Genomic DNA, 16,730 nt, shown 5'->3' on the forward strand with positions numbered 1-16,730 from the left:
CAAGTTAGAGGTGAAACTCGCATCTTGTTAACTAGTCCCATTCCTTGATTTTCGATCTCGCCAAAGTTTCGATTTTCCCAATCGATTAAGGACGTGTAGTAACTGGAAGGACAAATATCGTTAGTCGCTCCTCGATGAGAGTATTTGTCTATTAAGCCAAAGCACGTCTCCTTAATTCGAAAAGGATTTCGATTCACTTTGGAATAGTCTTATGTTACGTTCCGTGACAATACATGTTTTTATGATAAATCTCTTTTTATGTTATCTCAATTATCATGTGATTTACATTTGAGCGTTATCTTCATTTCAAGTTTGGGAACACGAATCACGTTATTATCGCAATCTAAAACAATTAATAATTACTCCTTCGTGAACAAACTAAATTTATCTTGCTTTCATTATACATGATATTCTATGTGTAACATTATGTTATTCTATGTGCAATACTATGTTATTCTATGTGAAACTATTTGACAATTTATGTGAAAAGCAATGTGCTATGTGATGCATACATGAAATCAATTTTCCTAAACAAAAACATTATGATTAAAGTCTCATCCATTTCTTGTTTTGGATTTCTAGATGTCGTCATCTCGTCAGTTCTCTCACTCTCCCAGAAAATCCAAGGCTAACTCCAAAAAGAAAATGCTGACGTTCATGGCAAATCAGATTGCCAGAATCGTGCCAAAGATAGTGTCTGAGATTCAAGCCTCCAGCACTCCCAATCATTCTGGCGATTCTCACGTAGTATAGCCTAAACCAGTCTCGTTCAACTACAAACACTTCACTGCCTGTAACCCCAAAACTTTCACTGGGAAGGATGGAGTGACAGCTATGTTGGAATGGTTTGACAGCATGGAAGTCACGTTCATAAATAGTGAATGTCCAGAGGAACTCAAGGTGCGAAGTGCCACTGGTGTTTTCCAAGCCAGGGCACTAGACTGGTGGACTAACGAGAGAAACATTCGATCCAATGAGCTAGCTTACGCGTTGTCTTGGGAAGAGCTCAGGCAGCTTATGATGGAGGAATTCTGCCCTCCTCATGAGCAGCAGAAGTTAGAAGAAGAGTTCTGGACCCTCAAACAAGTTGGGGATGAAAACCTTGCATACACTACCCGGTTCAAGCAGTTGTGTTTTATCGTGCCTCATTTGGTGTTGACCACAGAACGCACCATTCGGAAGTATATCAATGGGTTGCCTCCTACGATGCGGGATACCATCGAGGCGGCTAGGTTGGATAATATTAAGGATGTGTATCGCCTCGCGGCAAGTTTGAATAATAATCGAGTTCGTGATAAACAAATCGCAGCAGCATCTAAACCTACATCCTCCTCCAAACCCGCTCATCAAATCACCCACAACAATAGGGGAAAGAAGCGTGCTCACCAATCCTCAGTTTGCAACGCTGTTACACCAGTTGAAAATCCAAAACCTAACCCAGCAAACCCAGAAAAGAAGCAATACACAGGAACAAACCCTAAGTGCACCACTTGCCACTTTCATCACCCAACCACGAGCCCATGTAGACACTGTACCTCCTGCAATCGTTATGGACATTTGGCAGCATACTGTCGCAACAACCCTGTGACAGCCCAAAATCCAAAACCAGCAAATGTGGTCAGGGCATGTTTCAAATGTGGGGATCCAACTCACCTACGACCTCAGTGTCCTCAATTGAGGCAAGATCTACAGCAGAAGGCACCACAAGGCCGTGCTTTTGTTATCAATGCTCAGCAAGCGCGCAACGACAACGAGGTCGTGAACGGTACGTTCCTCATTAATAATTTGCATGCCTCTGTTTTATTTGATACTGGTGCAGATAAATGTTTTGTATCTGTAGAATTTGAACCATTGTTAAAATGCACACGCTCAAAACTACCTAAGTCATTCCCAGTCGAAGTTGCCAATGGCAAGTCTATTCGTGTCGATTCTGTTCTTCGTAATTGTACTCTCACTTTGAATGATCATGCCTTTTCAATTGACCTCATACCCATGGAGTTAGGTAGTTTCGATATCATAATAGGCATGGATTGGCTTCGAAAGAACCATGCTGAAATTGCCTGTTTCGAAAAATACGTTCGTTTGCCTCTTCCATCAGGCGATACCCTACATGTTTATGGGGATCGACCTTCCAATGGTCTAAAGCTAATGTCATGCACCCAAGCGAACAAATACTTACGTAAAAAGTACTTTGCCTTTTTAGCCCACGTAGTGGAAGAAAAGGGCAAGGGGAAATGCGTAAGCGATGTTCCAGTGGTGTGTGATTTCCCAGAAGTTTTCCCTGAGGATTTACCTGGTCCTCCTCCTCCTCGGTCAGTTGACTTTCGTATCGACCTTGTGCCTGGTGCAACCCCTGTTGCACGAGCTCCCTATCGCCTTGCACCATCTGAGATGCAAGAGCTTTCCAGCCAACTCCAGGAGCTTCTTGACAAGGGTTTCATTCGACCCAGTACCTCTCCTTGGGGTGCTCCTGTTCTATTCGTTAAAAAGAAAGATGGTTCATTTCGAATGTGTATCGATTATCGAGAGCTCAACAAGCTCACTATCAAAAATCGATATCCACTACCTCGCATTGACGACCTCTTTGATCAACTCCAAGGTGCAAGTTATTTCTCCAAGATCGATCTTCGATCTGGCTATCACCAACTTCGTGTCCTCGAAGAGGATATCCCAAAAACCGCTTTTCGAACGCGCTATGGACACTACGAGTTCGTAGTCATGCCTTTTGGTCTGACTAACGCGCCTACCGTGTTCATGGATTTGATGAATCGTGTTTGCAAACCTTATCTAGATCGATTCGTGTTTGTCTTCATTGATGACATCCTAATTTATTCAAAATCTCGAGTCGATCACGAGCGTCATTTACGTCTCATACTCGAACTTTTGCGAAGTGAACGTTTATACGCAAAGTTCTCAAAGTGTGAATTCTGGATCAAGGAAGTCCAATTCCTTGGACATGTCGTTAGTGAAAAAGGTATTCATGTCGACCCTGCTAAAATCGAAGCAGTCAAAAGTTGGAGCGCACCTAAAAACCCATCAGAAATTCGTTCATTCCTAGGATTGGCGGGTTACTACCGTCGATTCATCTCAAATTTTTCTAAGATAGCTGTTCCCCTCACTATGTTGACCCAAAAGGAAAAACCTTTCGTTTGGAGTCACGAGCAGGAAGAAGCTTTTCAAACCCTCAAGGACATGCTTTGCAATGCTCCTATCTTAACCCTACCTGACGGAAATGATGACTTCGTAGTATATTGCGATGCATCAAATCGTGGTCTTGGTTGCGTCCTTATGCAACGAGGCAAGGTCATTGCGTACGCTTCTCGTCAATTAAAGATTCATGAGAAAAATTACACTACTCACGATCTTGAACTTGGTGCTGTCATTTTCGCATTAAAAATATGGCGTCACTACCTATATGGTACGAAATGTGTTGCATACACCGATCACAAAAGTCTACAACATATCTTCAATCAAAAAGAATTAAATATGCGTCAACGTCGTTGGGTGGAATTACTTAACGACTACGACTGCGAGATTCGCTACCATCCTGGAAAGGCGAATGTCGTAGCCGATGCCCTGAGTTGTAAGGCTCATTCTTATCGTATACGTTGTTTTCAAGTGTCAAGTGACCTTCACAATTGTATTCGTGAGGCACAGTTCGCGTCAGCTAACGAAGGAAGTTTGCTCGTCGAAATCCGTGGTGCCTCTATGGACCAACTTGTGACGAAGTCAGACGGACTTCAATATTATCTTAATCGCATTTGGGTACCAAATCGCGATAATCTTCGTGAATTTATCATGAATGAGGCTCACAAGTCTAAATACTCAATTCATCCTGGTGCTGATAAGATGTATCATGATCTTCGAACATCTTATTGGTGGCCTGGCATGAAGACTGATATAGCCTCGTATGTCTCAAAATGTCTTACATGCTCGAAGGTTAAAGCAGAGCATCAGCGTCCCTCTGGTTTGCTCGAACAACCAGAAATTCCTGTGTGGAAGTGGGATAGTATTGCAATGGACTTTATAACTAAACTTCCTCGAACCTCATCTGGTAATGATAGTATTTGGGTCATCGTTGATCGTTTGACCAATTCAACCCATTTCTTACCTATTCGGGAAGACTTCAAAGTTGAAAAACTTGCTCGAGTCTATACTGATGAAATCATCTGTCGTCATGGCATACCTCGTGACATCATTTCAGACCGTGATGGTCATTTCACGTCTCGCCTATGGCAAACTTTTCAATCAGCCATGGGTACTCATTTAAATCACAGCCTTCCATCCTCAAACAGATGGACAGACTGAGCGTACCATTCAAACTCTCGAAGATATGCTTCGATCCTGTGTCATTGATTTTGGTGGTAGTTGGGATGTGCATTTGCCTCTGATCGAATTCTCGTACAATAACAGCTATCGCTCCAGCATTCAAATGGCCCCATTCGAAGCGCTATATGGGCGAAAATGTCGATCACCAATCAGTTGGCACGAAATTGGTGATAAGCAATTTACTGGTCCTGAGCTTATTCAAGAAACCACGGACAAGATTCTTCAAATCCGTGACAATTTACTCAAGGCCAGGAATCGACAAAAGAGTTACGCAGATAAAGGGCGCAAACCCCTGGAATTCAATGTTAGGGATCAAGTATTACTTAAAGTATCTCCATGGAAAGGGGTTGTTCGATTCGGTAAAAAGGGTAAACTTGCCCCTCGTTACATTGGACCTTTCAAAATCCTCGAACGAGTTGGCAAGGTAGCGTATTTGCTGGATCTACCACAGGAACTGAGTAACGTTCATCCGACATTTCACGTTTCAAATCTCAAGAAATGTCTAGCTGATGAAGGACTTCATGTCCCAGTCGACGACTTGCAAATCAACGATACGCTTCATTTCGTGGAAAGACCAGTTGAAATTGTGGATCAAGGTACCAAGCAGCTCAGACGCAGCAAAATTCGCATTGTAAAAGTACGATGGGAAGGCAAGCGTGGTGCTGAGTTTACTTGGGAACTCAAAAGTGACATAATGGCAAAGTATCCACATCTCTTCGATCAGTCTTCTTCTTAAGATTTCGAGGACGAAATCTCCTAAAGTAGGGGAGACTGTGACACCTCGTATTTTCAATCTTTCCATTTTTGGCAAGTCTACTTGTACTTTCTATTTTTGTAAGTTGTACCTTTGTGGTATTTGGTTTTATTCCCAAATTGTACTCGAGACTTGAAATCATAATGAAAGTGCATTACTTTATTCATATTTGTGTTTGGATACTATGTATCGTCAAAACAATTAAAAACATGTTGAAACTATGTTGAACACGTAAAAACAGTGAAAATACATCTTAATCTCAGCTCTCAAATTCATCATTTCCAAGAGATTACCCTAAACCGTACAAAAATCGGGAATTTATACGTTAATTCGGTAAAAATATCAAAACTTGGGTTAAATTATTTTTTATAGTATTCTATTAATATTTTAAATAAGTAAATTAGTAATTAAAATTAAATAAATAAATATATTAAATTGAATTTTTAATGATTTTTGTTAGTTTTGGTTAGTTAAACTAACTCAGTTAGTAAAAACCCAGTTAAATCAGCTAACTGGGTTAATTTTATCAAAGGGCAGCACTAACTGAGTTAGAAAACTTAGTTAGTGACTAACCCAATTAGTCAGACTAACTGTTAGTAAAAAAGGGGGGTCTCCTCGGTGAGAACCGACCCTTGTGAGGGTTCGAACCCGGGTCTTTCGCATAACATACACGCGTACTAACCACTCGGCCGGGCATGCCACATCCAAACTATATTGAAATCAAATGATATTTAACGACTAATTAAATGCTTCGAAATTAAACTTAACCGCCAAACTGATTCATCTTCTCCGACCTTTGAATGGATTACCGGAAAATCGAAGTCTGTTCATGATTCGTAACCGAAACCTGCACTCCTTTATAAACTGACCGAACCTCAAATCTTTTGGCCTCTTCTCACCGATTTCCCGCACAACCTGTCTCGAACACCACCTCACCTCGTTCATCTCTCACACCACAAACAGCTTCACGTTTCGAACATCGCCGGAGACTCGGAGAAGACAACTGGAGTTTGACGGAACTTTCGGATCAACTAGTTCGGGTTCGCGTCACCTCACAGTCACCGTTCACCGAAACCGCAAGTCGCCGGAGCAGTCACACACTCACCGCCGCCGCCGGTATCTGCTGCTGTTGTTCGGTGGGAACCGTTGCCGGAGAAGACGACTATCGCCGGTAAAACCCCTCCGACTCCGTCCTGCGTTCTCCTTCTCCTTTTGCTACTGTTATGCTTATTATTATTATTGTTATATTATTATCATTATTATTATTATTATTATTATTATTATTATTATTATTATTATTATTATACAAATCAGTGTTTTAATAAAATTAATCAGAATTCTTAGCATTATTTTAGTAATCAGTAAAATTATTGATGAGTTAGATTAAATATTAATCAGGTTTATAATTCTGAATTATTAATAATATTATTCTTATTTATAATCAGAAATATTAATTTTAGCACATATAAAATCAGTATTATTAATACTAAATATATATATATATTTACTTAATTATTTTATTAAACAAAAATGTTAATCAGATTTATGAATTCTGAATTATTCATATATATACCAGAATTATTACTATTATTTCAGGATTATTGGCAAAATTATTAATGTTATTCTTATTATAAAATCAGAATGTCTATTTTTATCAGAATTTTATTATTTTATTAATAACATTAAAATTTTAAATTCAGTTATAATAAATTTTAAATTCAGTTATTTGTAATAGAATTCAGTATTTTTATTATAATATGGGTTAATAATTTAACACATGAATCCGTTTATTACTATTAATATATTTAACAAAATTAAATCATTTCAATCCAAGTATTAACCAAAATTATCATTTTCGGAAATTTTAATATCTTTATTATCATTATTATTATTGTTATTACTATTATTATCATTATCTTGTTAATATTTATATATAATAATATTAAAGATATTATCAACAAATTAAAATTTGTATTATCAGTATTATTATTGTTATCATAGTGATAATAATAAAATTATTATTATTAACATTATTAATACAAATAATAAAACCATTATTATCATTGTCGTTACTAAAATAAAACTCAGAAATAATAGAATGTTATGATTACCATTATTATATTACTATTGTTATTTAATTCCCATAATTTTATCTTTTCCATATTCATCAACATTAATTAACAAAGTCCCAAACACAATAGGGTAATCTCTTGCAATCTCTTGGATCCACATCATTTTCGTATTCGTTACCAAGAAACGCAACGCACTCTAAGGTGAGTATACATGACCCATTTTCTATTTTATCACATTTTGGGTGTTGTATGCCTTTCTATATCAAACACACTATGTTAAACATTTTTGCACCCTCAATCCACATTTCATGTGAATCTATTTGACTCATGTTAATCACGTTATGCTACTGTTAAACATTTATGACTGTGTGTTCATTAACTTTGCAAGCCTCCCCTAACAATGGCAGCGCTGTAAGTTGAGAAACGCCCCTCCCATAATGTTATGGGTATTGTTAGGTTTATTCTATGTTACTCATTTACCACCCTTCTAGCGTTAGGCTATGTTAATTGCGTTAAACTTTGGTTTGAACACATAGATTTCATCGTTACGAGTATAACTGTTAATATGAAATCATATAGTCACGTGGATTTGAGCATGTTAAACTATTTCAATCATATTATACTATTATCAAACTTGTATACTCGCCAACATGTTTTGTTGACTTTATTTTAAATGCATACTGCAGGATGAGGAAGTCAAGATTTGAAGAAATGAATAGGATGGCCTAGAAACCCACTTTTGAAATAAACTATGTTTAATGTTTGTTATTTCCTTTTATGACAATGTATGAAGCTTTGCAATTTTAATAAATGAAATTTAATTATATTGTCACATGTAGTGTTATGATGTTTTGAGCAATTTGTTCGTCTCATCCCGATGTTTCCGCCATCGGTTGGGGTGTGACAAAAACAAAGTCATTATAAAAGTAGAACATGAGAACACAACTTAACACGCCAAACATTGTCTAAAACGCCACATATTGTCCATAACGCCAAAAACTTAAAAAAATGGCTAAGGTTATTGTATGGAGATTTGAAAGGTCGGAGAAACGATTCATCCTAAAGTTCTCTGATAGGAGAAGAGTGAAGGTCAGGACAATCAAAGCCATACTTGGTATGGCTGAAGGGGTTCAGAGGGATATTCTGGCCCTTGGGGTTCCAATGACTACTTAGATTTTGTCATGTGACATTTGTTTGGTGTTTTTTTAAGTTTTAATTTCACCCGTTCCATTATAAATAATATATATTTTTTTTCTTTAAAGATTTTTGATTGTTAACTTTAAAAAAAATAAATAAATACGTAATGTAAATTTTATTCTAAACCAAATTATGTGTAATAATTTACAAGTAATTCAAACATAAACATACAAGTTGTTAAAGTTTCTTGAAAATCAAACAGAACTTTTAAATATGATATTTAAAAAAATTTCGGCTTTTTGTTGCGACGTAATTATTTTTTATTAATATTTCAACTTGATTCAGGGAGAATATTAATATAAAACTCGTCAAAACCAACCATTACAAACTTTAACACCCTGACGTAGCGTGCGAGTTTCGCCCACTAGTTATTATTTATTAGTAAAATGTGTGGCAATAAACACAATTCTTTTTTATTTTTGTTTAACTTTTAAAATTCTAATTATTTTATTATTATAATTAATTTTGAGCATATTTTGTTTTTTTTTTCTTATAACTTTTAACATTTCATATATTATAAAGTTTCGAGTAAGCCATTACGACGTGCCTATTTTTATCTACGTCTCGCTATAATTTTTCTCGAAACCGAGTTGCGACTATTAATGTGCAAGTAATCGAAGAACAAACACAAGTGTTATAAAGCTACCTCACATTTAGGATTTTATTTTTTGTAAGAATTTAAAACGTTTACCTTTTTCGGTATTCTAACGATGTGATTTAATATTCTAACAATGTAATTTAATGCTTTATAAAATTTCGAATATACCGTTGTGATGTGTTTATTTTTACCTATGTTTTAGTAAAAGTTTTGTTCAAAATCATATAGGTCAAGTATAATTGATCTTTTTGTTCTTTATTGTAATGAACCGAACCGATGTCGTCCGAACAACATAGGTACTGTAGCAGTGTTCATTTATATGGTTTCAGATACCGTGAGAAACCGAAAACATACCAACCCAACAATATCATTACCACGTCGATTTCCATGAACAACATAGTTACTAGTATAGCTATTATTGGCATCGTTACTGATATTCGTTTTATGGTTTTGTTCAATGTAAATTACGCGTCGATATCCTTTTAGGCATACCCCAACCTATTTTTTTGTTTCAGTTGCTATATCAAGTGTCGGTACCGTATCGATACCTAATAAACCGAATTGATACCCTTCAACACGCGAAAGAATGCTCCCCCTCCCCCCTTTAAAGTAGTGCCATTTAACATGTATGCATAGTCTAGTGATGTTTCCTTTAGTACATAGAGTTGAAGAAAAATATGAGATATGATTTGCAAAAACTAAACCTTAAATATGCATGAAAATCACCTATTTAACATTCTTAATATACATATCATCCATTTTCTATTATTCATGTATAATAAGTAAATATTCAAATAAAGATTTTTTTTTTCATTACGATATAATCAAGTAATAACTTTGATATATTATGAATACAACGTCAAAGTAACATAATTTTGTGATACTTTATTTGTAAACAATACCAATGTTCAAGACCATTTTCCTCTATGGATCCATGCCGAATCATTATAACTAAGTGCCTTTTTTGACAAGTAATACCCATCATCTTTCAGCAACCAGAAAACCGGGTTTTCTTTGAAAATTGAACCACCAACCACCTTAACTACTTTGCTGTCAAAGACATTAAAATGCACAAACTTCTTGCCATAGTAAAAGTCAGCCCAGAAAACTGTATTTTGAACGAAATTTTCACAAAACTCAAAGGCATAATTATTATCATAAGTGATGCTGTGAGAACCTAGATCATCATCTCTTGATTTCACATGAAAGTCAATTGTTGAATTTGGGATTCCGTCATTTATAGTGATGACCCATTTAAACGTACCAAAACATTTCAGACTATTGGAAGGGGTTATGCAAAAGCAAGCAAAACAAGATAATATAATAAGATGGTAACAAAGTTTTTTGGTAAAGAAAATACCCATTCTTAACCAAAAAGAAAGAGTTTGAATGTTTTCTCTCAACCGAAATCAATATATATACACAAAATTATGTATATTTAATGATAATAAATGCACATATATTTAATACCATGTTTAAACACAATAGTTATGTTTATTCACTCAATAGTTGATATGGTATATAAACTTAGAATCTTAAATTTTTTTCTATATATATTTGTGCCAACCACAAAATACAATATATCATATAACATACAAAATATACAATAAATATGCATGTCTGGAAAAATTATGTATATTTAATGATAATAAATGCACATATAATTAATAGCATGTTTAAACACGATAGTTATATTTATTCACTGAGTAGTTGATATGGTATATAAACTTAGAATGTTAAATTTTTTTCTATATACATTTGTGCCAACCACAAAATACAATATATCATATAACATACAAAATATACAATAAATATGCATGTCTGGAAAATTCTTATTATATATATATATACTAGTCTAAGTCCCCGTGTAATACACGGGTGGCTAAACAACAAAAAATTTATACTTTAATTCGTAAATACTTTATTACAGGTTAGTTTGAATATTAAGATAAATAATATCTTATAAAAATTAATTAACGATTACATTTCATATTAATTATCATGTATACGTCTATAAATAATTTTTTGAAATGAAATAAATGTTGTATTAAATCTATAAATAAATTCCAATATAGCAATGCATAGAAGTTGTATCCAATATAAATTAGGCACAAATTTCCACTTCATCAATTCTTAAAAGATTACCCTCTTTAACCAGACCCACTCTGACCCGTTTTAAACATGCATATTTGATAATGTTATATTTACAATTTACATATTACATGAATTGAATAATATAAAACGAATAAACGATATAATTCATAAATATCTTCAAGTTGAATTCGAAAAAGCGAGGAACAATTCGAGATAGACGAAAGACCACCCGAAAAATAATTCGAAAACAACATTAACCTACTCAACTCCCCCCCTGAACAAATACCTGGTGGAATCACACCCACAAAATCATTTGTTGAAACATCAACCCATTTGAGTTTAGAATGCATACCCAATTCTTGTGGCAGTGTGCCACTAAATAAGTTATCCAAAATAAGAAGTGATTCAAGATTAGGAACCATATTTTAAATAAAACCCAGTTACTTACAAACGATTGGCTAAATCTCGGTTCTAATGTTCAACCCAAACCCGTTACATTAATGCATTAAAAACGGAATGTGAATATGTAATACAACAAACGACACTAAGTTGTGTGCGTCTGAAGAACAGTTTCTGCAATCTCTTTGAGCACTTGCCCACTTGCATAGTGATGTCTGCGTACTGGCATGTATACATCTGCACCAGCAACCAATTCCCTCTCAGTTTTGTCTGTCTTCCCTAACGTAAAATAAATGGGCTTTCCACACAGCTCACATCTTGCCTATAGCTTAGTTAAAGACTCTGCAACTGGTATCGTATCAAGCACTCCAAAGCTCCTTCTGCAAACCGTACATATAATATTCAATCATCAAATAACAGTATATTATGTGGATGCGATGAAGTCATGAAACTTTTACATGAAAATTGAAAGGTTTGACATGGTTACATGTAAATGGGTCTCCCACTCTACTTGAACCGTGTTTAATCCCAAACGGGTCAAAATGGAAGTTCATTAAATGTTGCCCAAAGTCTATTTAGCCTATACAACTTCCACAAATGTTTTGTTTAAGTAATTCAATCTATAATTGTAATTGAAGTTTGAAAAAATGGACAACCCATACTGCAACCTCTTCAAAAAAAACATATAGTTAAACGTGTTCTTTTCTAGGTTCAATCTTTAGATATTTCTTCCCACAAGCATATAAGCAAGACCAATTAACTCTAAAAGTTAAATAGAAGACATGCCCACAAAAGAGTTGATGTCAACCTAGTAACACATTAACCAAATGAAACATCAACCAGCATGTAATTCATATATAATATAATAATTTCTACTGTTTTGGCTTGTTTAGTGATGTGTAGTATGCTGAAATGTTCCCTGTTTTTTGCACCTTTGACAGCTTACGATAAACCCAACCCTATCTAGGATGTCCTAAACCAAAAAAAAAAAAAAAAACATTACATGCTTTGTTATCATATATCTTTGTTTTTAGAAGGTTGTATGTATAAAAATATACTTTGAAGAACTTTCAACCAGTCCCCTTTCAGCTAGATATATTGATTTGACCCATTTGGGATCAAATACAACCCAAATTAACCAATTCGTAAGTATATAAATGCCAAAAACAGAATAGAAAGAAAATATCAACATTGAAACTTCATTAAACAACCTGGAGCCATTGTCACCAAGACCATGCAATCAAACAACCGTTGCTAGGTGCTTCCCTTTTGGCCTCACAACATAAGTCCTTCCGTGACAGCATCATTGCACTTTCTAAGGTTGCATGTATTCACTATGTCATCATCCTATAATTATTAAAGAAATGAATTAATTTAACAATATTTAATGTGAATGAACGATTTAATAAGTTTTATGCATTAAAAAAACTCACATGTCATCATAGTTTCACAACCACTGAACAGAATGTCAAGACTGGTAACAGAATATGCCCAATGAACAAAAGAATTTACCATATAAGATGTTTATGTTTATTACTTGATCCATATTCAAGTATGTGTCGTATCGAAAATCATCCATCAATCTCATCAAAGGATAATTTCGGTTGAATTTCTTAGCTAATACTATAATCGAATTTGGAACAACATTACCCATAGGTCGTACCAGCTCAAAAATCATCCATCAATCTCTCATCAAAAGATAACCTACAAACAATTAGTCTAAAAGGTTAAATATAAGGAGCTGCATTTTTCTTTTCACTAAAGATAAACAATATTTACAGTTTAGCAAAACCTTAAACATACAAAACCAAATTCAAAAACACAAATCCATGAATAATGGAGGTTTGTTAGAATAATGGAGGTTTGTTAGAATCTTGAGTTTGAATTTCATTTTAGGCCCCTCTACTCATTACTTTCAACTTATTAAACCGTTCTCTTTTTCCATACATTAATAAATAGGTGGACATTGAAATCAAAATTATTGAAAAGCCACCTCTATAAATAATATTGAAATCAGCAATTATTATATACCTGGAAATTGTCAAAGTTCCGAGAAGGGATATTATCATCGAATTCCTTCATTGTGTCCCATGGCCCATCACCAACTCCAACTAATACAATTGATAGTGGAAGCTTGCTGTCAAAAAGAGCATTCCACTTCAGCTGGAAGAAACTATAAAAAAAACATTTTATAAACTTACTAAAGTTGCAGAAAAGCACCTTGCTTCAACTATGGCATCTACAGTTTTCTGTTCTTGTGGACTCAATTGACCACGCCCAGTATCCACACTTCTTGTTACCTATATAAAGCACAAAATATTTAATTCCAGACAATTTAAAAGAAGCAAATTTAACTTGAAATAAGAGAAATATAAAATATTACCTGAACATCAGCGATTATAACCAACACATGATATTGCCCACCACTTTCTTCAACAATTGTCATAGCCTTCTCAATTACAGGGGCGAATGATGTTGGGCCTATGGTGACAATAAATAAACATTCACGCATAGTAAGCATAAACGAAGATAATGTTAGAAAAGATATCACCTGCAAGCTTTATATGGGGTAAAAGCTCCCTGTACCTACTCAAGATAATGTTAGAAAAGATATAACACCTGCAAGCTTTAGATGGGGTAAAAGCTCCCTGTACCTACTCAAGACTTCCTCAAATCCATTATAACACCTCTCTTCGGGATAAAAACTGAAAACATCTTGATCGTGTGTGGATGCTGCAATTAAATAAAAGTTGAAAAGATTTTTGCGAACCCGTATATAAGTTAATATACTTATAAAGAATAAAACCATACCATCTCCAAATCCATAACACGGGATCAAATTATCTTCATCAAAAGCTGCTAAGGTTTTCCCGATAATGGATATCACCATTTCATAGGGATTTAAATCATCTCCAATATGATGTAAACTTTTTCTGTGGAAGGATCTTGAACCTATTTACCAAACGTGTGGTTAGCATAACCACTTTCGTAAAGTAATTTAAAATTACTGAGGATTATAATTTTACCTGTCCACTCATTGCTCTTGGTGAAGTCAATACCGAGAATGAGGTTAGACGACTCGAGACCTGCACGTGCAAGAGCCTCCGTTACCTGCATAGAAAAAAATTCCTCTGTCAATAAAAATGATAAAATGAATACGTCGAAGGGGTTAGTATAACACTATAATTTATCAAAAGAAAGCATTACAGTTTAACTATTGAACAAAACCCACCGACAACACCATATCATGTACAATGAAAAATCTGTTAGAAATCGATCATAAGAAAATGTGTCGGACATGATATCATGTTCACCATAGAACATGCCAATACTTAATTGTGCATCATCTCAGAATCAACAACCGATTATCCCATTATAAATTTAGGGTTATTCTACTTCGTTTAGATGGTGAAAAATAAATGCAAAATCGAAACATCAACCAGATCTAAAATAAAACACAAATGAGAAATCAAATTAACCTAAAATTGAAATCAAACCTGAGAGTTTTAACGAAGCTGACACTCGGCTCCATTCATGGCTCATTGAACGTCATTTCTTGATTTGACTGGAATCAGGGATCCTCTTGTGTAGCCGCTATTGAAGGGATTGTTGGAGAGCACAGCGGCGTGGAATCAAAACAATCGATTATAGAAAATAAGAACAAAATATGTAAATAAGAAACTTACAAAGACATGAAACACAAATCAACATAAGAAACTTGCGTGAATTAGGTTACGAATTGAGAAAAAAACTTACCAGGTAATGTGGCAAAGGGTTTTCAGCATCTGTATTCATTCAGCCATATCACGTAATTGTAAAATCAATCAATCGATCACAACATCATGGTTCAATTCGAACATATTAGGGTTTCAAGGTAGAAGAATAACCCTTTTGACTAATTGCAAAAGATTGGAAACGCTTCCATATGATCTTCCAGTAACTGAAGAATTATTCAAGTTTCCATATATAATCCAAGGAGCGTGTGAAAGAAGAATGAAGGAATTGTAAGTGGTAAGGAGAATTGAATGAGAATAGAGAGAATAGAGAAATGGCGCTCAAAAAATGAATTCTCTGGCTAAAGAGATATGCCACATAATGGTCAAATGGTCAACCATTATTTTGCTTTAGTATAAGAGATAGATATATATACTAGGTTAGAACCCCGTGTATTACACGAGTTGAATAAATATAATTTTATATACTAAGTAATAAAATAGTTACATCTTTTAAAAACTCGTGTATTGCATGATTTGGATAAACACATGTCTTACACGAATAATGTAATCCGTTAACACATTTAGTCATTGTTTTTTTATTTATTATTAGGTTAGAAATTTACGTATTACCTGATGTTAGATAATCAGCAGAAAAAAAGAAACGAAATATTTTAGTAAAAAAATATTAAATATACAAGAGATAAGCTGGATATTATGAGTTAATATTATTATTTCATTGTAGTGTAAAACAGGATAATGAGATCATTTATTAGAAATAGAATTCTAAATATACCACATGTATAAAAAATATATATGTTCTACATGTATTGAATAAATCATTTTAACGAAACAGTTGATTAAAATAAGTATTTTTATTTTAATATGTGTGTTATGGGTCGTTTTCTAAGCATACATATCCTGACCAATATCCTGCCTTTGTTTGTTCACTTGTGACCAGGATGCTGGAAGAGGATATTCCTGACATCTTGGGTAATATCCTGAGATTTATTAATTAACCACGTGCAGGTTGGAGGTTAAGGCTTACTAACGGTCGAAAGGACTTCTTCTCCTCAAGACTCGGACGAATCTGTTGAAGAAGAGACGTTGAGCCCGAAAGACCAGGTCTACAACGTTCAATGAAGGAATATCCGGTGAATCCCGCAAGTTTAGGATAGTTTGTTGGTTTATCTTTACTATAAATAGATGTGGCGGATCAGTTTAAGGCACACACTCTTTCACCAACACTTCCGTACGCTCTTACTCTCTAGTTCACAGCAATCACCACACTTGTATCCAAATCATATTGTAACACTTAGTTGATCCGCACCACATCTTGCACTGTATCCTGATATTTGAAGCAATAAAGGAACAAGGCAGCTGCGATTGTCAGCTCCCGAGGTTTTATGCCGGCGATCTAGATTGATCAAGGGCTTTCCTCGTACATCTCGTGTCATTTACTTTACTTTCTGCTCATTGTTTGATCATTGATACAACTCGATATCCTGAGCCGTATCCCGAATACTGATTTTATAAACAACTTAACAAGCACATTTTCAACAACACTTTCTAGC

At 34.8% G+C, this 16,730-nt stretch overlaps 2 protein-coding genes across 2 annotated transcripts; one reads left to right on the forward strand and one right to left on the reverse strand.

Annotated features, from left to right (window-relative positions):
- Positions 1–834: 834 nt before the first annotated feature.
- On the forward strand, positions 835–8,328 carry LOC110945078. The gene is made up of 3 exons (XM_022186716.1): positions 835–1,765; positions 1,820–2,186; positions 8,196–8,328. The coding sequence occupies exons 1-3, from the start codon at positions 835–837 to the stop codon at positions 8,326–8,328; spliced, it is 1,431 nt and encodes a 476-aa protein (XP_022042408.1).
- Positions 8,329–13,157: 4,829 nt separating this feature from the next.
- On the reverse strand, positions 13,158–15,238 carry LOC110945077 (E3 ubiquitin-protein ligase RGLG2). The gene is made up of 8 exons (XM_035974260.1): positions 15,200–15,238; positions 14,470–14,554; positions 14,255–14,395; positions 14,063–14,176; positions 13,827–13,924; positions 13,664–13,743; positions 13,475–13,580; positions 13,158–13,235 (listed from the first exon to the last, which is right to left on the reverse strand). Exons 1-8 carry the CDS (start codon positions 15,236–15,238, stop codon positions 13,158–13,160), a joined length of 741 nt encoding a protein of 246 aa, XP_035830153.1.
- Between the last annotated feature and the right edge of the window lie 1,492 nt (positions 15,239–16,730).

Source organism: Helianthus annuus, chromosome 6 (genome assembly GCF_002127325.2).
Source record: "Helianthus annuus cultivar XRQ/B chromosome 6, HanXRQr2.0-SUNRISE, whole genome shotgun sequence".
Lineage (NCBI taxonomy): Eukaryota > Viridiplantae > Streptophyta > Magnoliopsida > Asterales > Asteraceae > Helianthus > Helianthus annuus.